General features: G+C 48.1%; 1 protein-coding gene across 2 annotated transcripts; it reads right to left on the bottom strand.

Annotated features, from left to right (window-relative positions):
- Positions 1-2,081: 2,081 nt before the first annotated feature.
- AK3 (adenylate kinase 3) lies at positions 2,082-21,522 on the bottom strand. 2 transcript variants are annotated; one of them, XM_049895295.1, is made up of 5 exons: positions 21,425-21,522; positions 13,276-13,395; positions 10,223-10,395; positions 8,941-9,059; positions 2,082-4,455 (listed from the first exon to the last, which is right to left on the bottom strand). In XM_049895295.1, the coding sequence occupies exons 2-5, from the start codon at positions 13,334-13,336 to the stop codon at positions 4,335-4,337; spliced, it is 474 nt and encodes a 157-aa protein (XP_049751252.1). In that variant the 5' UTR covers positions 13,337-13,395; positions 21,425-21,522; the 3' UTR covers positions 2,082-4,334. The 2 variants fall into 2 exon arrangements, with proteins under 2 accessions (XP_049751252.1, XP_049751250.1); XM_049895293.1 differs by lacking the exon at positions 21,425-21,522 and adding an exon at positions 20,703-20,970.
- Positions 21,523-21,910: the final 388 nt, after the last annotated feature.

Genomic DNA, 21,910 nt, shown 5'->3' with positions numbered 1-21,910 from the left:
TATGAAAGGTGGTAGAAGTAATACTGATTTTAAATCATTACTTGAGGATAGGTAGAGGGGTAACACTCTCCTAGTTATACCATTAGTGGCGGAAAAGCCGGTTCTCAATCATTTAGATGAGAACAGATAGATGGGTAGCACTCTCTCCCAGTTATACCATTAATGGGTCTTTCAGATTTTGCCTAATGAGCTCACCATCTACTATAACTTTTAAGAAAATTGGGTCTTCCTCTTCTTTCAGACCAGCATTTGTATTCCTCCATTAAAGGTGAATTAACATGCTGCCTAAAGAAAAACATGAAATCTGGTTTAGTAAGTAGATTTTTTTTCCAGGGGCTGGGGGCGGGGGGAAGGTTGTGGGTTTAGGTAGGGTGATCCTGAAGTTACCTTTGAGGTGTTTTCAGAGAAAAATAAAAGATGTCACTTTACTAGTCTCAATTTTAGGCTTTTAAAGGAAGGCAGCCTGTATTTCAGTTCTTAAATCGAGTTGTGATGGAAATTGTACTTGTCTAGGTTGAGGCCAGGGTCTGTCTCAGCTTTGCCCCTGTTCCCATGTGTTTTAATGAGACCCTCACGCTCTGCATTCCTTTCCCACCTGTGATGGACCTGTGTGTATGATTTCACAGGTTCTCCTGAGGAGCTGACTGATCGTGTCAATTTTCTTGCTTACTCTGTAAGCTAACTGCGGGGGGTTGGGGGGGTACGGTGTGCAAAGATGAATAAAAGTTGATTTTGGATTGCTTACCATCTAATCATGACGTTGAAACCATTATCCTAAGTCTTGAAGTTTGATCTTTTCTAAATATGAGAATGATTTAAAAAAAAAAAAAAATTCCCAGAATATAGAGCCACATCATTCACTTGGTTTCTTTAACCAGTGTAATGACTCATGATGTTTGCTCTTCGTGCACGCCTTCTGAGTTCTTTAAAAACATGACAAAAGAGTGCCACGTTGATTTACACTTTGGGAAAGTCCTTCTAAAGCACAATTTGATATGAGAGCTTTTACTTAGTGCTCAGTATGGAAAAATGGTGATTGTCAGTGAGGCAGAGAAAGGAGGTGGGCTAGGGCGGAGGATGGACTCTATAAAGCACGTCAGCTTTTAGCAGAAGCTTTAAGCACAGCTGGACTAGTCTTGACTGTTTTAAAATTTTTGAACTGTAACTCCCAAAATAAAAATCCTGAATTGCAGAGATAGAAAAGCTATTTCTGCAGTTTATCAACATCAGGGGATTATTTTGTTGAGAAGACACCTGTTTTAAAACTGAAATTCTTGCTGTTGGTTGCAAGGACTACAGCAGTTTAATGTAGTCTGAGGTCTATAATGACAACGATTTGTTGCCAGCTTCGGTTTTGTCACAAATTTTATATTTTGCTGGAATGCTGTTGTATATAGCTATAGCAGAAGTAGCCATGGGCCAGTGTTTAGAAAGCTGAGGCTGTATTTAACCTATTTCATATGGAATTGAGAGTGGAAATAAAATTTCTGGGTGGTGCTAACAACTGCCCGTCTGTTTCTCCCCAGCACCCTGTGCTTACAAAAGAGAGAACCAAGCTAACTCTGGCTGTTGCTCCAGAAAGCAGTAATGGCTTGAGGGACTGTCCTCCTCTGCTAAAACAACCTAAGGCCTAGTAGCTTCTCCTCGTCATGGCACGTAGCTCCAGACATTTCCATGTGGCTTGTAAGTCATGACAGGCATATCAGCATTATATTGAGTTTGCAGGATGGGCTACTCAGCAGTGACATTCTTAGAACTGTCTATGATACCAGCTCAGCTGCCATAAAAACTCTTGTTTAATAAGGAGAAGTCATTACAGGTGTTTCCCAAAGTACTGGATGAATGTGCAAAACGTTGGGTTAATTGTTTAGTGGGGGAGGGAGTGCTCACATGGGAAGAAGTCTTACCATTTCTCATAGCCGTGTTCTACCTTTTTTTAATTTCCAAACTCTGAACGGCGTCCAGAAGGTGAGTATGACTACAGCAGTCTAGCAGGGGATAGAATTAGTGAGACTTCAGGGCAACAGAACAGAAGGTGGGACAGGAACCGCTCTGAGAGGCACCAAAGACAAAGCCATGTCCCCAGCTCTGAAATGCAATTTTATTACAATAAAGATGAATACGTGGCGTAAAACCCAGTGGTAATCTGTAAGTTCAGTGGTTCAAAACAATTTTTGGAAAGTACATAGTATTCAAATAAGGCATTTTAAAACCCAGTGGTAATCCATAAATTCAGTGGTTCAAAACAATTTTTGGAAAGTACATAGTATTCAAATAAGGCATTTTAAAACCCAGTGGTCATCCGTAAGTTCAGTGGTTCAAAACAATTTTTGGAAAGTACATAGTATTCAAATAAGGCATTTTAAAACCCAGTGGTAATCCATAAGTTTAATAGTTCAAAACATTTTTGGAAAGTACATAATCAAATAAGGCATTATAGAAAGTTGTGTAAAGAATGAAACATTTACTATAATCCTTTTGAAAAAGCCTTGGGCCATTTTGAAAGACCAACAATGAATGAAAAATAAAAGAAGGAAAAATAAGTTTTTCCCCTAAAATACATATAAGAACCACTTGCTGGCATTTGTGTATTAAGAGACTGGAGTAAAATGGGCCAAATTTTCAAATAGCTCACGGAGGGACTTGTTTGATTTCATTTGGCACCAAGTAAAGTAAGAGTAGGAGCCCTGGTGGTGCAGTGGTTAAGCGCTCGCCTGCTAACTGAACGGTGAGCGGTTCAGACCAATCCACCAGCTGCTTTGCAGGACAAAAATGTGGCAGTTTACTTCCGGGAAGATTTAAAGCCTGGGAAGAAACCCTATGGGGCAGTTCTGCTTTCTCCTACTGTCAGTCAGACACAAGAGCAGCGGGGTTTTTTTAAAGTAAGACTAAACATGCCACGGAAGATACAGTGGTGTTTCTCCTCCACCTCGTGTCACCCCACTCCTACCAGGACACAGTACAGAATCATGTGTCCTTGTTGCCCCACTAAGGAATCTAAAATAATGACTAAAAAATGGCGGCTCAGGTCACACTCGCCTGGCATAGTTCTTTCAGAATCCTAAGATAGGACGGCAGTGAACGCTAGCAGGTATCAACTTCTTTGATCAGCAATAAAGAAGCCCCTCTTCAGGTAACTAAACTACCTTCCTGGTTTTTTTTTAAACGGCAGGTAAAACTGTTGTACTGCTCCACCAGTTTACTCCTACGATTGGTACCGATGTCACGGGAGTTGCCCCAGGCAGGCCTGACCTATTTCTGTTTCCTAAAGACCAAGTATGCTAATTTGACGTGGCACCACGGGTTTTCTTTATTCTTTTTTTTTTTGGTACATGTTTAACATCACAGCGTATTATACGTTTCCATCACAAGCTGGCCGGTACAGCCTAAAGCACACGTTTCTTAACCTGAGTCATATCTGAAAACGGGAAAGACTTGACACTTTCCACTGAAGAAAATTCCTTCAAGTTTAGTGCTTATCCAGGAACTTACAATGTCACATTCTAAATAGATCTCTCAGAACACAGTTATTTCTCAAAAGAAAACCACTCCCTAAAGCAATATTGCCCTAAATGCTCTGATACATTTGTATAGCAAATTGGAAATTCTGAAAAAACCAAACCCATTGCCGTTGAGTCAATTCCGACTCACAGTGACCCTATTGGAGAGAGTAGAACTGCCCCCATAGGGTTTTCAAGGAGCGCCTGGTGGATTCGAACTGCCAGCCTTTTGGTTAGCAGCTGTAGGTCTTAACCACTACGCTACCAGGGTTTCCGAATAAAAGGAAGGTATGTTTAACGACAAGATAAATAGAGAATATATGGCCGGCTTGGAAGTTTCTCAGTTCAAAGGCAGCGGTGAATTTGCATTCTGCAACTGACCTGTAAATCCAGTTGTTTTCCTCTGAATTTGAGAGAGTCACAAAACGGAGTCCCACAGTGCTAGAGATGTCTTGTCTTGGTGTCAGTCCATACCTACGCCTCTGATGAGGTACTTTCCCCAAATTAGTCTTTTTTTTTTTACTTTTCCAGAAAAATATGGAAACCTTTATCAACCACTTACTGAACAACAGTCAGATTACTACGAATCACTCTTTGCATTTTGATTTAAAAAAACATTTAAGACATCACTGATGTTTTAGAATTGCACACCCACAACAGATAACTGAGGAAAACACTAGACGACTGCAGAAGACAAATCTTAGCATCCACCTCATTTGGTACATCTAGAACAAAATCAGCAGAAATGAAACTATCATTTTCAGAGAACTCGTAGGTGCGGGCGTCTCAGGACGAGGAGCTTGTGCTCGCCTCACTGATGCCTAGCACTTTTCCTCACGGAGAAACTGAGGCTGTGTGGTTTATCTGTGGAACTTTTGTTTGCAGGAAAGCATATACGTGGGGCCATATCTTGTTGGTTTCTGTTCCAGAGAATGTCTCCAACACCCCCTTTTTCCTAAAGACGGGGAGAAAACACAGGTCTGAGTGTTCCTGCTGCGCTGTCTCGGAGTGATTCTGTACAAGGTGGTAAGGTAGACCTAGGGGGCTCAGTAAGTGCAGGTCTGTGATCCAGAGAAAAGCATGGGCTGGCCATCGCAAAGCCTAGATTCTGGTCTCGTTTGTGCCCTCGGACTTACAGAAACGGTCACTTAAAAAATAGCCGGGATCATTTACTGAGCACGCTCTGTGTGTTAATTACGGAGCACGCACGGTTTGTCAGGCCCCCCGCCCAGTGCTTTACATACAGTACTTAGGGAATTCTTTCAAAGCTCAACTTTCCTTACGTTACTGATGAAACCGTGTTTTAGAGACCTAAAGTAACAGCCCAGCTCACTCAGCGGTAGGTTTCCAGACACGGTCTGCCAGAATCTAGACTCCCCCTTTGGTTTCCTTTGGCCACTTAGACATTTGCAGAAAGAGCTTTCTAATACTTGACTGTCACTCCTGCTTTTCACCTAGATTAATTTTTTTTCTCTATTCTACCCTCTGAATTTTAAGGGAAACAGGAAGAAAGTGTGTTGTTTTTATTCTTCTTCCTACTGGGTTTCTCCATTTCCCCCAGGGAGATTTGCCGGGCTCGTCAACAGGCCTGCAGCCAATGTCTGTTTACTGCAGTTGCTGGGGGTAATGTGGTGAGGGGTGAGGATCAGAAGCCAGCTGCCTGGCAAACCACACACAGCCTCCAGAGATCGCAGCTTTCCTCTTGCTTCTCCCCTTCCCCGACATGGTACAGGTGCCGGTGTACACGCAGGCACACAGACACAGACGTACACACACGCACACACACCCCCAAAGGCTGCCTGGAGTCCTTGAGTGCCGCAAACTGTGCGTGTCCTCCCAGAGGCACTTCAGAAGGCCTGGTGATCTGCTTCCGAAAGGTCACAGCCTTGAAAACCCTACAGGGTGAATGTCTATAACACACGGGGTCGCCAGGATTTGGAATCGACAAAATCGAGAGCAACCAGTTAACCAGTACTTTGGACTCCCTGGGTGGTGCAGACTGTTCGGGTCCACCCAGAGGTGCCTCGGAAGAAAAGCCTGGTGATCTGCTTCTGAAAAGTCAGCCGAGGAAAACCCTCTGAAGCACAGTTCACTCTGACACACGTGGGGTCGTCACGAGTCACCGTCGACTCGACAGCAACAGGTTTTTTGGTTAAAGGCTGCACAAGAGGACCTGCAATGCTTGCTAGGTTTTCAGAGGTTTCACTGGGGACAAAACTGTTTCTCAATACCTCAGCATTTACCGCTGTTGAGATGAACAAATATTCCCACTTTCTTCTTGGTAAGAAACAACTAAGGGAAGAAATCACGCAGACGCCCTCCTGCTTCGAAAATCACAGGCAGCTTGTAAAACTTTGAAGAGAACAAGCTTCTTAACAGCGGTAAGCTTCTGGAAGAGCCACTTTAAAATCAGGCCAGCCTCGCAGGTGGGTTAGTTACTGGGGGCACAGCACAGGCTCTATGCAGCCCTAAAGCTCTCCCTCCCGGGTTCATTTCTGTGTAAGGAAACAAACAGCTTCCACAACCGGTCCTCCACAGGGTAGTAACACCCTATTCCTAATCACAGACCTAATTACGCTACAAGTGTCCCACAGCTGAGAAGAGTTTTGAAAACAATACAACTGTGAGTATTTTAAAACAACGCAGACCATCACTGAGCTGATGGCAAATGCCCCTTTCCGTTGCCGGTTAGGGCCAGTCGTCGTCTTACAGGTGGACGCTAGCAGGAGAAGTCTGAAATAATGGCAACAGGCAGCATACCCAGGAAGACTAGGAATTCTTTTAAGATATTGACCTGAGTCATGGCTCCATCTCTGCAGCCCTCCCCAACTTCCCTCCCCACATTGTGACAGAATTAACCCCTTCCTGGGCGATGGAATGGTCAATGCGCTTAGCAGCTAACCTGAAGGTTGGAGGTGCGAGCAAGTCCACCCAGAGGCGCCTTGTTAGAAAGGCCTGGAGATCTACTTCTGAAAAATCGGTATTAAAAACCCTGTGGAGTGCAGTTCTACTCTGACACACATTGGGTGGCCTAATTGGAGCCTCAAGGCAACTGATTTAACTGGTGTGACGGCTTTCGCTGATCCGTGATTACCTCTATGACAGCCCTGCAGTGTTGTTTTCATCTGTCCAGTCTGAGTGCCTCTCCCTTCTGCTGACTTTTGGGGAAGAGGCTCTCCACCAACCTCAGCCCCCACCGCCCAGCTCCAAGGAGAGACATGATAAGAACTGATCAGTGCCAACCCCAGGACTTTTGCTGGAACTACCTAGCAGAAGAGGCTCCCTTTCCTGCTGGGGAAGCTGAACCGGTAGGAATGTAAGCTGGAGGGTGGTGGGGGGCTGCCACACAGAGAGCACCCACCTGAGAGCGACTGAGGCCTGATGAGGCTAGGTGGACACCAGGACCCTGCCATACCTTTGGACTTTGATGTGACATGACCCATGAATTCCCCTTTTGGTTAAGCAAGTAGGAATTAGGTTTCCTATTAATATAAGCATGTATCACACTGTGGTAGATGTTTACCCAGCTCCCTGCAACACCCACATACAGCAGGACCTGGCAGGGACTGGATCTAATTAAGTGTGGACCAAGGGCCCAGCATCTGACAGCATAAACTGCAGCAGTTAACAGAGTGATTGACCAGCGCCAGGACTGATGTCTTTACAGGGCTCATCTCCCAGAATTCCCTTAACTGCTCTGTAAGGTAGGCACTACCATTGCTCGGGTATTCCGGATAAGGAATTTGTGGCACAGAGGGTAGATACCTTGCCTAGCCCACACAGCTGGGAGCCAGCAGAGCCAGGATCAGTACACAGATCACAAAATTAACGTAACAGTTACTGTAGAGAGTGCATTGCCAACTCTTCTCATTTCTGCCCCAAGAAATAACAGCAGTGTGGAGAGTATCCCTTCAGATCCGACTTCGTACTGACCCTATCACAGGAATGGCAGTAAGAGCCGGTAATCATGGAGTGCTTGCTGGGTGTCGGGCACAGCGATAAGAGCTACGCGTGGTAACTCATTTAATCTTTCAACCCTACATGTTGTCACCCCATTTTACAGACAAGAAAATAGGCAGAGGTTAAGCAAAAGGTTACCCAAAAAAAAACAACTCGCTGTCGAGTCGATTCCAACTCATAGCAACCCTAAAGGACAGTGTAGAACTGCCACGTAGGGTTTACCAAGGAGCGGCTAGTGGATTCGAACTGTGTCCTTTTGGTTAGCAGCTGCGCTCCCAGGTCTCCAAGCAGGGGGATAAGGCCAAGTTAGTAAAGTGCGGTTTGAACTTGACCAGTCTGGCTCCAGAGTCTGTGCTCTAACCAGGACACGTGCCTGACATATTTTTCAAAAAGAGAATGGATGAATGAAAAGGAGATGCAAGCGACCTGTGTAAGGAGTGGTGGGGCTGAGTAAACACTGGCTTGTTAATTAGCTGAGTCAGATACTCATCGAGTAGATTCTCGTATCTGTGTGACATGAATTCTCTCAAGAGCAGGCAAAACCGTATTAGGATATAAGCGTCTAGAGGCTATTACTGAGTCCATTAAGTGATGGGAGGATAATTGCCATTGGAGACACTTCCATGCTATAGCGTCCTCTACTGGCATATATACAAAAAACAAACAGTTGGTGTCACTTCCAACTCACGGCAAGCCCTGAGCGAGTTAACTGTACCCTCTGGGAGTGGGAGTTACCGGGCTTGCCTCCCACTCCTCCCCACCCTCTCTCCACCGCACAGCAGAGACGGCTGAGACCGCCCCGCCCCCGCTGCAGGTGTAGCCCAATCACTGTGACCCCTCGCACCCCAGGGAGGAGTTCAGAGAGGGCAGTAACTCAGCTTAAACAATGACAGTCCCTAGGGGGTACAAACGGTTAACACGCTCAGCTGCTAACCAAAAGGTTAGTGGTTCGAGTCCACTCAGAGGCACCTCAGAAGAAAGGCCTGGTGACCTACCTCTGAAAAATTAGCCACTGAACACACTATTGGAGGCACAGTTCTATACTGAGAAGCACGGGGTCTCCGTGAGCCAGAACGGGCTTGACGGCAACTCTGGTCTTCAAATGGCACAAGGCGTGCTGAGTGATGCTCAGGCTTGTGTTCGTGGGGGCAAGGTGCCCCATCGCCCCCCTTCACCAAAGAGAAAGTGCTGGCCGTTCCTGGCAACACCCTGCCACCGCAAGGAGCCCGCCTGAGCCCAGAAGGCAAAGCCGGGAGAACGGCAACCCTCGGGGCCGCACAGCTGTGAGCAACCCGAGGGCTGACTGAAGCCCAGCCTACCTCCTTCCAGGCTTGCTTCTGTTACACGAGCTAGCAAACTCTCACTGCTGTGGAAGCCAACCTGAATTGCGTCGTCTGTTATTTTAGCATTTTGCTGTGAAGCATGGATAATCAAGAACAGGCTCAGGACCCTCCCATGTTCTGGAAAGCAGAGCACTCACTGGTAATAATCCAGGACCGGCTCCGTCTGCGCTTCGTACGCCTTCAGCCTCTTGATGACCGTCTCCGGCCTGTCGTCCTCGCGCTGGACGAGGGGTTCCCCGGTCAGGTCGTCAATGCCCTAAACGGGAGTTAGAAGGTCTGATTCCCCACAGCAAAGCCAGCCTGGTATTCTGAAGGGTACTTCAGATGTGATTTTAAAATGATTTTTAAACAGACGTCTTCTCTATGCAAGCACCATGCACAAAAATGTGCTGAGTTCTAAATAACAGACTCAAACCCAAACACATGATTGTGACACTGCGCCTGGAGACCCCAGGGTCATTTCCACAGTGGCAGTCATGGTCCCCTTGGAGTAAAAGGTTTTGTAAGCTGCCTCCAAATCATTTCACGTATATACAAAAAGATTCAGCTCTTGACTAGGCATCGCAACTGCGAGCCCTAAATAAATGAAGGTGTCCCTGGAAGAAATAAAGGCTTCTGAATGAATAGCAACCCCTCCCCTCTGCCCCTTGCTTGCTGGATGGAGTTCCTGGATGGTGTGAGGGGTTCGTGCGCTCAGCTGCTAATTGAAAGGCTGGGAGGGTCAAGTCCAACCAGACGTGCACCAGAAGAAAGGCCTGGCGACCTACATCTGAAAAACCAGCCACTGAAAACCCTATGGAGCACAGTTCTCCTCTGACACTTACGGGGTCGCCACGTGTCAGCGTCATGGAGCACAGTTCCACTCTGACACTTACGGGGTCGCCACGTGTCAGCGTCATGGAGCACAGTTCTACTCTGACACGGGGTCGCCACGTGTCAGCATCATGGAGCACAGTTCTACTCTGACACTTACGGGGTCGCCACGTGTCAGCGTCATGGAGCACAGTTCCACTCTGACACTTACGGGGTCGCCACGTGTCAGCGTCATGGAGCACAGTTCTACTCTGACACGGGGTCGCCACATGTCAGCATCATGGAGCACAGTTCTACTCTGACACGGGGTCGCCACGTGTCAGCATCATGGAGCACAGTTCTACTCTGACATTTATGGGGTCGCCACGTGTCAGCATCAGCACAGTGGGAGCCAGTTAATGCTTGCTCTTGGGCACGTCTTTACCAACAGGCTGGACTAGGCCAGCTGACTACACCTGGTACCCTGAGAATATACCCTCAGGAGTTCTGGTCAGGTGCAGGACTTCCCAGTTCACAAAACCTGTGCCTGCAGGTCTGTGGGGACGAGAGGACGGGGGGACAGTCTGCTGTGTGGAAAGCCACGTGAGCCCCACTGCAGCTACTCACCACACTCTTGGGAGGGTTGAAGTCGATGTTGTAGACTCGACCACTGGCTGGGTGAATCCAGCGAGCAGTGAGGCGTTGCTTAATGACCTCAAAGGGCACGTTCAGGTTAATCACCGTGTCTATCTGATAAACTTTATCCAGGGCTTCAGCCTGCGGGACTGTCCTTGGAAAACCTTTTACAATTTAGAAAAGAGAAAAGAATTAGTGTCGGGCACTCTTCATTTTACTTGGATCCACAATCAACGTCCATGGAAGGAGCTGTCAAGAAATCAAACAACACATGGCATTGGGCAAATCTGTTGCAAAAGACCGCTTTAAAGTGTTGAAAAGCAAAGATGTCACTTGGAGGACTAAAGTGCGCCTGACCTTAGCCTTGGTGTTTTTAGTCACCTCATATGCACGTGAAACCTGGACAACGAATAAGGAAGACCGAAACAGAACTGATGCCTTTGAATTATGGTGTTGGCAAAGAACACTGAATACACCACAGACTGCCAAAAGAATGAACCAGTCTGCTTGTAAGAAATACAGCCAGGATGCTGCTTGGAAGCAAGGGTGGACATGTTATCGGGAGGGATCAGTCCCTGGAGAAGATATCACGCTTGGTAAAGTAGAGGATCAGACCCTCAATGAGGTGAACTGACACCGTGGCTACAACAATGGGCTCAAACAGCTACGATTGTGAGGCTGGTGCTGGACCGAGCAGTGTTTGGCTTCATTCTATCCATTGTGCGTAAGGTCGCCATGAGTCAGGAGCCAACTTGAGGGCAGTTAACAACCACATCAACAACAACCTGAACAAAAGGAAAGACACACCAGGCAGGCTGGCCATGGCTACCTAGATCAGCTACTGAGAGCAACTCTTGGAAGCTGCTGCTGGGAGGTGCCCCTGAGGTGCCGTTCCCAGGCACACCCTTGGTCCACCTGCCTTGCTCTGGGGCAGGAGGAGGCCCAGCCATCTGTCACTACGGCCACCGACAACGTTGGTTTGGCTCACCCTACATCTTACTCTCACCTATGTCATTTCTGCCCTCTTTCCTCCACCTACAACCGCTTCCTTTTATATCTTTCACACACCATTCAGACCAACATGCCTGTCCCTGGGAAGAAACTGGACTGAGCCCCGGGGAGAAAGAATTTTCGGGGGTGGGAATCCTTCCCACAATTCACCCACTGAAGAACTGGCTCAAATGTCAGGGTGGCGTAGGCCAAGCCCTTGGTTCTCTGAGCGAGAAGTGACTAGTTTACTCCAGCCCCTCCAGACAGCTTTAAAGCTTTTGCCCTGCGACAGAAACACATCTGAAAGGCCACCGTTCTGAGAGCTCCAACTTACAGCGAGGGCTGCTCCCCGCTTTGGGTGATTTCCGTCTCTCCATCTTCCCAGCTCCCTAACCCTGCCCCCAAGCTGCCAGCCCCAGGCCTTTGAAGGGATCATCCTTCCAGGTTTTGCTCTGTCACTTAAAGGCTCTGTGACCTACCCTTCCATCCCTAACCTATCAATAGGGACATAAGACAGAGCCCCTATCGCACACAGTACTGAGGACGGCATGGCTTACACAGCACACAGGCAACAGCTGACCTCTGCAGTCACTAAGGCGCCCTTCACAACCAAACCCAGCTCCCGTCCTCAGATCGTCCGTGTGAGCTCACTCAGGCACTGTCTGTTGACTCCCTTTCTTACAGGAATAGAGGGATTTAGGAAATACTTTCTCTCCCAGTTCACCTCTCTCCTTCTCAACCCCCTGCTGCTTCTCCTCTTCCTCTGCCCAGCTGACACAAGAAGCTTCCAGACAGCTCTCCCTGGGCTTCTCACCTCATCCCTGACATTAAAACCATCCCACTGCCATTGAGTCAATTCCAACTCAGAGCAACCCTATTGGACAGAGTAGAACTGCCCCATAGGGTTTCCAAGGAGCGGCTGGTGGATTTGAACTGCTGACCTTTTGGTTCACAGCCAAGCTCTTAACCACTGTGTCCCCAGGACACTAGCTCCAACAAATAAACCAAGGCCGTGCTCTGCCCAATCTCTCCCTCCATTTGCCCTTCCCTTCCCCAGCCTGATTCAGGTCTAGTCCACACGGAGCCTTTGTGCACATTAGAAAATTGCAGTGCCTTCCCCCTGGAGGGTAAACCCAACAACAGGCCTGCAGGGCTTGGTGAACACAGCAACAGTGAGTGCCGGCATGCGTGTGAGCTGTGAATGCGTGTATGCGTGCGTGTGTGTGCGTGCGTGTGAGCTGTGAATGCGTGTATGCGGCATGTGTGTGCGTGTGAGCCATTGGTGTGTGTGCACGTGAACCATGTGTGGGGGACGAAGATGACTCGGAGAGAAGAATGTATAAACAGCAAGCCTAGATTAGCATACTCTCTTCCAAAAAAGGATGTTGTGACTCAGACCTTCTTGAAGGACTTATTCCAGCTTTAAAAAACAAATCTCTTTTGTGCCCCCTCAGTATCAACAGAGCAGTAATTAGAAGCTAAAAACTCCGCCTGTCTTCAAGGATTCCGGCCACACCGCTGGTTGGGAAAGTGTACAGCCTTACCTTACCTTTCCGGCCTCCCTTCTTCCTTCCGTGGTCACCCTCCACGTCATAAAATGTTCTCAGAGGACAGGGAGGCGGAAATAAAGTCACATCCGAAGGGAGGTTAGGAATCCTGCAATTCACCTCCCTCTTTCCACTGGGATAAAGAACAGGCAAAGCCCAGGGAAGACTTGCCCAAGGCCTCAGGTGGCTCCTGACCGCCCCCTGCTGACCGTCTCCAGCCCATCAATGCTCATTCTCCAGCCAGCGGCACTCAGCATCTTGGGCAACTAAAAAGGAGCCCTGGTGGCGTGACAGTTAAGCTCTCAGTTGCTAATCAAAAGGCTGGCAGTGGGAACCCACCCAGCAGCTCCACAGGAAAAGACCTGGTGATCTGCTCCCATAAAGATCACTGACTAGGAAGCCCTGTGAGGCTGTTCTACTCTGTCATAGAGGGTCGCTATGAGTTGGAATTGACTCGATGGCAACCAACAACAACAACAACAAAATGCTCGGGACACCTCCACTTACCATCCAGCAGCCAGCTATACTGGGTGAGATGCTTCAGCTCATGAAGGACCAGCCGCGTCATGACGTCGTCTGGGATGAGCTTCCCCTGGTCAATGAAAGTCTTGGCTAACACACCAATTTCTATGGCAGAGAGGGGGAAAAGCCAATCAGCAAGCGGGCATGTTTTCTCCAATTCCAGGCCCCTAGGCACGGCTACCTGAGGAGGAGCTCTGGGTAGTGTGTACATAAGAAAACATGCATCCTCAACTTTGTGATAAAAACAGAAGACCTGTTGCTGTCCACAGCCGCCCTACAGGATAGGGTAGAACTGCCCCATAGGGTTCCCAAGGAGCGGCTGGTAGATTTGCACTGCCGACCTTTTGGTTAGTAGCTGTAGCTCTTAACCACTGCGCTGCCAGGGCTCCGATTAAAACAGAGGTTACAAAATAAACAAAAATGATCTCAATTATATAGAAACATGTAAATGTATAGACAAAAAAAATAACAAAACTATAGATCAATGTGTTAACAGTATTCGTCTCTGTGTGACAATTATGATTTTTATATCTTTGCACTTTTCTGTATTTTCCAAATTTTCTATCAGCAGTTTGTGACTTACATTTCTACTTTTTACTTTCCCCTCTCCCCAAATTATATGCAAGGACTTCCAGTCCAGCATGTTATTTAGAGTTTGGTAAATATTTTTTTGGCTCAATTGCCAGTCATTTCATATTATTTCTAAACAGACTTCTTATAAAAAAGCTTATTTTCTTGATTCAAAAATTAACATTTGGGAGCTTCCAAACCTACAAAATACAAAAAGCTGCTTTCAAAGTAAATTATTTGTAATGAGTTAACTTTCTACAAAGTTATACACTAATAAAAAGAGGAAAGGAATGCTACAAAAAAATAGGGAAATTCAAATCCAGCTCTTATTAGTCCTAAAAGATGGAGACACGAGTCTGAGAAATGACCGTCTGCATTATGTAAGAAGCCACTTTTAATTCTGTCTCCTCCCTTTTAAGTCTGGTGATTCTCATGTTACCTAACCCAACACAGCCCATATCCCAGTTAGCTGGAAATATCTCATTGTCTGCACAGCTGTGAAGTACAAAGGAGAGGCCAAACCAATATGTAAATAACAGGTCTCCTTTACATGCACCTAGTTCCTGCCAAAATTGCCCTTACCACCATTATATAACCAACTACCTAAAACTTGATTTTTAAAATGTCAAAATAAAATGAGGATACTGACAGGGGATGAGTTAACTGACAGCTTTCCACCCGATTGAGGGCTTTTAAAAAACCTTCCTCAGATGATAAAGACTCCAGTCAACATTGTGGTGACTTCTGAGACAGGAAGGAGACAAGAGTGGGAGGGGTACACAGGGGGCCCCCCTAAAGTACTGGTTTCCTGTCTGGTGGTAGGGAAACGGGCATGCATTCTTATTATTTTCCTAAACACACACAGACATTATAATACTTTCATGCAGAGATATTTCACAAGCATTACAGTGAAAACAAAAACCTCCCTCACCCATCATCCACTCTCTTTCCTCTTCAGTGAAGCACCACCCAGGCCTGCTCCTTGCCCTCCCGTTCACTCTCCTCACACCCTCAGGATGAAATTCCAACTCCATAACTACAGAAGGACCCATCCACCTCAGGCCCCACTGTACCTCTACCCTCACCTCTCCCATTGGCACCCTACCCTGCAACACACGCCCAGCAAGGAGCTCCACGCACTCTGGGTCCTCCTAGCCTTTGCACAGGCTCCTTTCTCCCCTGTTCTGCCTGACTGGCTCTCACTCATCTTTCAAGGTACTTCTTAAAGAGCCCTTCATCGTGAGGTTTCCCTCAGCCTAGGCAGTGAACTGTTCCTCCTCTCGACCTCTATAACGTCACAGACTTGTCTCTACTGGAGCACTTACTACACTGCTAAAGCCACCAGCTGACCTGGTCATCTGCCTACCTGTCCCCCACACTACACCCTGATACCAGCACCTCCTGGGAAATATATTTGTCTCTCTATCTCCCTAGCATAGGGTAGGTGCTTGATGAATCCACAGGGTGGGTGAGTGGGTGGGTGCATGGATGGATGGGTGGGTGGATGGGTTGGGTGCATGGATGGATGGGTGGGTGGATGGGTGGGGGTGTATGGATGGATGGGTGGGGGCGCATGGATGGATGGGTGGGGGCGCATGGATGGATGGGTGGGTACGTGGATAGGTGGGTGGGTGGATGGGTGGGTGGATGGGTAGGTGGGTGTGTGGATGGGTGGATGGATGGATGGGTAGATGGGTGGGTGGATGGGTAGGTGGGAGGGTAAATGAACTGATAGATTGCCTGGATCCTCCTGGTTGCTAGCTGTGGAATTTTAAAAAGGCCTAACTTACTTTGTTAAAAATTACCAGTCCAGCAAAAGGCTACTTCACCTTTTAAAAACTGCTCTTTAAACTATGTAAACAAACTATGGTGCACCCATAAAATACTGTGCAGCCATAAAAAAGACATGGAAAAGGGGACACAGCCCAAATGTCCATCAGCCGACGAATGGATACATAGAACATGGTCTAGCCCCAACTGGCAGTAAAAAGACATCAAGTGCTGATCCATGCGACAACATGAACCTTGGAAACACCATTCAGAGAGAAACCAGACAGACATAAAAGGCCACGTATTAGAAGATGTTATTTATGTGAAATGTACAGGACAGACGGACGGGAGATTAGTGCTTGCCAGGGGGCTGGGGCCAGGGTGGGTTAGCAATGGGTGTGGCTGCTAATGGGTAGGAGGTCTCTCTTTGGGGGGCGGTGACATGTTCTAAAACTGCTGTGATGATAGCTGCACAACTGTGAATATACTAAAACCTACTGAATTGTACACTTTAATAGGTGAACTCTAAGGTTTGTAATTTACACCTCAGTGAAACTGCTAGGAAAAAAAAAAAGGGGCGCTCCTTATGGAAAGCAATATTGTTTCCACAGGGGTGGAACAGGAAGTACAGTCTGCTATCATCTGTGTAAAATAAATAAAACCAGAGGAAAGAACAGGTGAACATTTGATTGTATGTTCATAAAATATCTCTGGAAAGGATCTTTTCACTAAATATTTTTTATAATTTTTGTCATTTCAAGCCATGTAAATATATTGCCAATTACAAATTAACTTTTTACCATTAAAAAAACAGCTTGAGCACTCCGTTACTAGAAAAGGTCGGCAGTTCCAACCCACCTGGTTGTGTCTGGGACGACAGACCTGGAGATCTGCTTCCAAAAGGTCACAGCCTTGAACCGCCTGGAGCAGTTCCACTCTCCACACGTGGGGTCGCCAGGAGTCGGAATCGACTCAACAGCCACCAAGAGCAACCATCTACATTATTGTAACTAGGCACGACTACGCTGCACACTGAAAGGAGACCTGGTGGTGCAGCAGTTAAGTGCTCGGCTTCTAACCAACAGGTCAGCAGCTTGAACCCACCAGCTGCTCCACGGCAGAAAGATGTGGCAGTCTGCTTCTGGAAAGATTACAGCCTTGGAAACCCTATGGGGCGCTTCTACTCTGTCCTATATGGTCGCTATGAGTTGGAATTGACTTGATGGTAAAGTGTTTTTTGGGTTTAATTTCAAGATGAGAACAAATGAGATTCAAAAAGATCAGCCACCTAGTCCAGGGTCCCGTCTATGAAACGCACTATGCTTAGAACAGGCAAAAAGGGACAACAGGTATGTCATGCGTGTGAAGAAGAAAAATAAACACCTTAAATGACAGTTTTCAATTTCTGAGCAATCACTGCCAACCTCAGTTTCTGCCATTGTCAAATTATTACTACTACATACTTTTCCTTAAAGCAACTCAGCTTTTTGTTGTTGCTGTTTAATTAGTCAGCTCTATCCATGAAACTGGAAACCCTGGTGGTGTAGTGGTTAAGGGCTACGGCTGCTAACCAAAGGGTCAGCAGTTCGAATGCTCCTTAGAAATTCTTTGGGGCAGTTCTACCCTGTCCTATAGGGTCTCTATGAGTCGAAATCGACTCGATGGCACTGGGTTTGGTTTTTTGGGTTTTTAGCCATGAAATTACAGGCTTGGTGTGATTTTTTTTTTTTTTTAATACACTTTGAAATAAATGTTATTGTTGTTAGATGCCATCAAGTCAGTTCCAACTCACTGTGACCCTTCATACAACAGAACGAAACACTGCCCGGTCCTGAAATAAATTTAAAAAAAAAAAAAATTTTTTTTTTTTCCAAAAATTTTTTTGTCTCCCAGAAGTATCTCATGAACTCGAGTTGGGGATACTGCGTAGTGGAAAGGGTACTTAACTGGCACACAAGGTGACCTGGGTTTCCCCTAGTCCTCCAGTAACTGCTGTTTTTATCAAACAAGTTCTTACAACCTCTCCTGAACTCAGTTTCCTCCCCTTTAAATGAGAGGCCTGGACCCAGTGTGTCAGGGTCAGAGCACAAGTGTCCTGACTCCCGGGGTCCCAGGGTGGTCACTGTTACTCCAGGTTGGCTAATGGTGGTGGGTTTCCGATATTCTTATCATTTCTGCTAGAATGGTTTTAAGCCTTAGTTGTAAAGCACAGTTTGGGGTATAAAGTAGAGCCTTGTTTGGACAGCAAACTGGCAGAATTTTTCCGCACGCCATCTGATGGTACCATATACGTGGAAACTCCGCACAAGGGAATTTACTGGAAGGAAATACGCCAAGATGCTGCCAAGTGTTCACGTACAAGGACAGTTATAACAGCATTTATTACAGCAAAGAATGGTTAATATAAATGTCCAAGAGAAAAATGCCTAAATAACTGTACAACCTTCATGAAATTATGTATTGTTTTTAAGACTGCTTAGATGTTTGAACGTGACCTGAAGAAAAAAAGGTATCTAAGCAGTCGTTGGGAATGCGGCAGTTTGGCAAACACAAATGCGATAAAGAGAAAAGAGAAAGAAAAACAGAATGTTAAGAAAAAAGCATCAAAGGATTCATCATAATTCGCTGGGGTGGGCGGGGGGGTAGAATTCTGGAGGCTCCTATTTTCTTCTTTAATAGTCTCATGACATATTTTTCTTCCTCTATAATAACCAAGAGGTTGCCAGTTCGAATCCGCCAGGCGCTCCTTGAAACTCTATGGGGCAGTTCTACTCTGTCCTATGGGGTCGCTATGAGTCAGAATCGACTCGACGGCAGTGGGTTTGGTTTTTTGGTTTTATAATAACTATGCTTTACTTTTACTATCAGAAAACATTAAGTAGTATTTTTAAAATAAAAGATGATTCCTCTCTTTTGGCTCTGGTCTTGTGGAAAAAATCCAGTCCACTTACAAATGTTTGTTGAGAGCAGATTCTTAGTCCTGAGATAGAGAACATTCCTAATAACCCCAGGACACCTCCCCAAGCAGGGCTTGCTGTTTTCCTTGTTAGAGCACTGTGGGAAAGAATCCAGAAAGGGCAGGGCCCCAAGCAAGCTAACCATCTCACCCGGCATTCCCCACCTCCCTCCTCTTTGGCCTCTTTTCTTGTTTGGGAGCAGACAGCAGAGGACAATATGCATATCATGTGCTAAGAAGCAAAAAAAAAAAAAAAAAGCACTGTTTCTTAATTAAAAAAAAAAAAAAGTATTTAATTGGTTTTTAAATGTATTTTTGTTTAAATGTTTTGTGTGTTAACAAATGAGTGGATCCTTGGCTCTTCACAGAAGGTGTTCCTCTCCACATAGGTAAGCCCAGCTCCTCAGTTATTTCTCAAAGAATCCCAAAGCATGCTTGACCCCCTCGGGCTTTGGGTAACCGTCCCCCAGCCCACTGCAGCACCCACGACCGGTGGCTCTTGCCTCACCACTTCGACTTGTTGCATCAAGAATAAGCAAGCGAGCCAAACAAGTCAACCTTTTGAAGTTTAACTGTACAAAACACTTATTAAAGACCGATGCTGGAAGAGAAAGCAATACAAGTAGCAACGCACCAAAGACGGTAGGTGCTGAACCAAAGAACTCCAAGAGACAAGCTAAGAACACCGGACTGGGTTTTTTTGTTTTTTGGTTTTTTTTTTACTTAAAAGTCAATATTTTTGAAGCAGAAAAACAAAAACACCTAGGAACAACCTACATGTCCATCAATAGGGGACTGGTTAAGTTAATCGTAGTAGATCCTGCAACTAGATCCGTATACGTTAAATAGGATGCAGTAAACTCCTGTGCCTTCCAGTTGAACAGGATCTCAACATAAAGTGAAAACAGGCTGGTGCAGAATGTACATATAAAACCAAAACCAAAACCACACCGGCTGCAGTCCAATCGATGCTGCCTCACGGCAACCCCACGTGTGCAGAACAGAACAAAGTCTCCATGGCTGTGACCTTGTGGAAGCAGATTGCCAGGACTTTCTTCCAAGGTACCTCTGGGTGGGTTCAAACTGTTAGCCTTCCAGTTGATAGTTGAGTGCTCAGCCATTTGCACCACCCCGGGACTATCTATCCATCTCTGATTACATACTGCATAAAATAAACAAGATAGCTATATGTGGTTGTATATAAATCAACATTTTAGGAGAAAACCTTGTTCCCCTCTGAGAAAGCAGAGGATAAAGGAGGGTTTCACTTTGCATTATATGCACTCTGCCCCGTTTCCAACCCACGTCAGTATTACTTCTATGATTTTTTTTTCTCTTAAAGTTTCAAAATGTGTTTTGTCTGGGGGAAAAGAAGGTCAACACTTTTGAAAACAACAAACAACTGATCCACTGTTGACTTTTTTTTTAAACAGCCTTCTTAAGATATAATTTACATACTATCAATCTCGCCCCCTGTGAAGTGTACAGTTTGTTGACCGGATTTTGTGCTGAGCTCTAAGCATTTACTTGGCATGGAAGACACTTTCAGATGACCACGCACGAGAATAACTTTCATGTTTAAGAAATGTCTGGGGGTATCAAAAATCAAAGCCCATTTGTGACCTCAACGCCGGGAAAGTAATACTCGATCTTTAGGTTTTGGGAGGGAAAGTCGGAACTCCAAGGTCCCACAGGTCTCAACAACAACGACAAAAAGGAAAAAAACAGCAGACCCTAGCAAGTGTAACGCCAGCTTTCCAGGTTCAGGGTCACGTGGAGAACAGGCCACAGCTCCAGGTACCTTCGGCGGCTGCGGCCAGGGCACCGTGTGCTTTCCAAACAAAGCCAGTTGTTTCCTTTCATCTTTGAAACTTTGAGCGTGTCCCAGCTACCCAGTCCTTCCCCCAGTGACCCGCTCGGAGGTGACCGCGGAGGCCAGAGGTTTCGGGGCGCAGTCGCCCACACTCAGAGGTCGCTCCTCGGGACGGCGGGAAGGAGATACTACGCCCGCATCCGCGGACCGGCACCCCCGTGCCCGCGCCCCCGCGCCCGCACTCCCCGTCCACGAACCCCGAGCCGGCGGCCAGGCATCGCCAGCCCCCACCCGGGCGCCCACCTGTGCCGCGCAGCATGTTGTCCCGGAGCAGGTCCCCGCTGGAGAGGTGCTTCAGCTCGAAGTGCTTAATGATGCGCGACGATACAGTGCCCTTGCCCGAGCCGGGGGCCCCCATGATCGCAGCGCGCAGCAGCCGCGCCGACGCCCCCATGGCCGCAGAGAGGCCGCCAGGCGGTGCGCTTGGGCCTGGCCTGCGCGCTCTCCCTGGGATCCGGCGGCCCGCAGCGCACCGAGCCCGGCGCTCCCGGAAGTGAAGCCGCGGCCCCGCGCCCCACCCGGCCCACCCTGGTCACCCGGCCCCGCGCGCGCCCCCGCGGTCACCCCGCCCCCCGAGCGCGCCCCGCCAGGCCCGCCCCGTGCGCGCCCCACCCCCCGCGGTTACCCCGCCCCTCCGAGGTCACCCCTTACGCCGCCCGCCTTCCCGCGGTCACCCCGCTCCCTCCGCTCTCTCCGCGGCCACTCCGTCCCCCAAGCGCGCCCCCGCCAGGCCCGGCCCCGCGGTCACCCCGACCTCGCGGCCCCGCGCCAGGCCTGCCTCGCGCTCGCCTCCGCCCCCGACTGGCCCGCGTAGGACACGCCCCCGGCGGACCCTCGGGCACCTACCTCTGAGAGCGCCTCGGGCGCCCAGGGCACTTAGGCACCTCTCCCACCCACCCGCTCCCCCCTGCTTCCTTCGGCCGCCGGGGGTTCCCCGAGGTCCCCTGAGTGTCGCCCGTGCTCACCTTGGCTCTGGCTGCCGCGCCCCCAGACCCCGGCCACGCCGGTACTAGCCCGTACAGCCCAGGCCCAGCCCGTGAGGCCGCTTCCCTCCGTGCCCCTCGGCATCCCGAGTGCACCCGGCACCCTGGCTCCCCCAGCGCACTTCCTCGGCTCCTCCCCACCCCTAGCCGCCCCTTTCGGACGGCGCCCTCCCCCAACTCCCCTTCGGCCCCCCGCCGGTGCCCCGTTTTGCCCAGTCCAGCCGGATGGACGGTGCCCCCTCCATGTCCCCTCCCCACCCGCCCGTTCCCTCAGTCGTCGCGGGACGCCACCCTTCCCCTTGTCCCTACGCTGGTACAGCGTGACCCTCCCCCGCACCCCCATTTCATGCCAGTCTTTCTGTCCATCGGTGTAGAACCACAGTGCTGACACTGAGCAGAAAGCTGACCTTTCACAGGTGAGGAGACCCAACAGTGAGGTGCTTGCAGGCACACATCTCCTGAGGTGTC

This window comes from Elephas maximus, chromosome 9 (assembly GCF_024166365.1).
Source record: "Elephas maximus indicus isolate mEleMax1 chromosome 9, mEleMax1 primary haplotype, whole genome shotgun sequence".
Classification (NCBI taxonomy): domain Eukaryota; kingdom Metazoa; phylum Chordata; class Mammalia; order Proboscidea; family Elephantidae; genus Elephas; species Elephas maximus.
This window is presented reverse-complemented; position numbering and strand designations above follow the sequence as displayed.

What these genes read in the sequence shown, in the direction of transcription:
- AK3 (XM_049895293.1), bottom strand. Translation starts at nt 20,853, where the DNA reads ATGGGGGCGTCGGCGCGGCTGCTGCGCGCTGCGATCATGGGGGCCCCC. An exon ending in GTATAGCTGGCTGCTGGATG is followed by an intron (nt 10,396 to 13,275) that starts GTAAGTGGAGGT and finishes AAATTGTAAAAG; the next exon opens with GTTTTCCAAGGACAGTCCCG. An exon ending in CCGGTCCTGGATTATTACCA is followed by an intron (nt 4,456 to 8,940) that starts GTGAGTGCTCTG and finishes CCCCGTCTTTAG; the next exon opens with GAAAAAGGGGGTGTTGGAGA.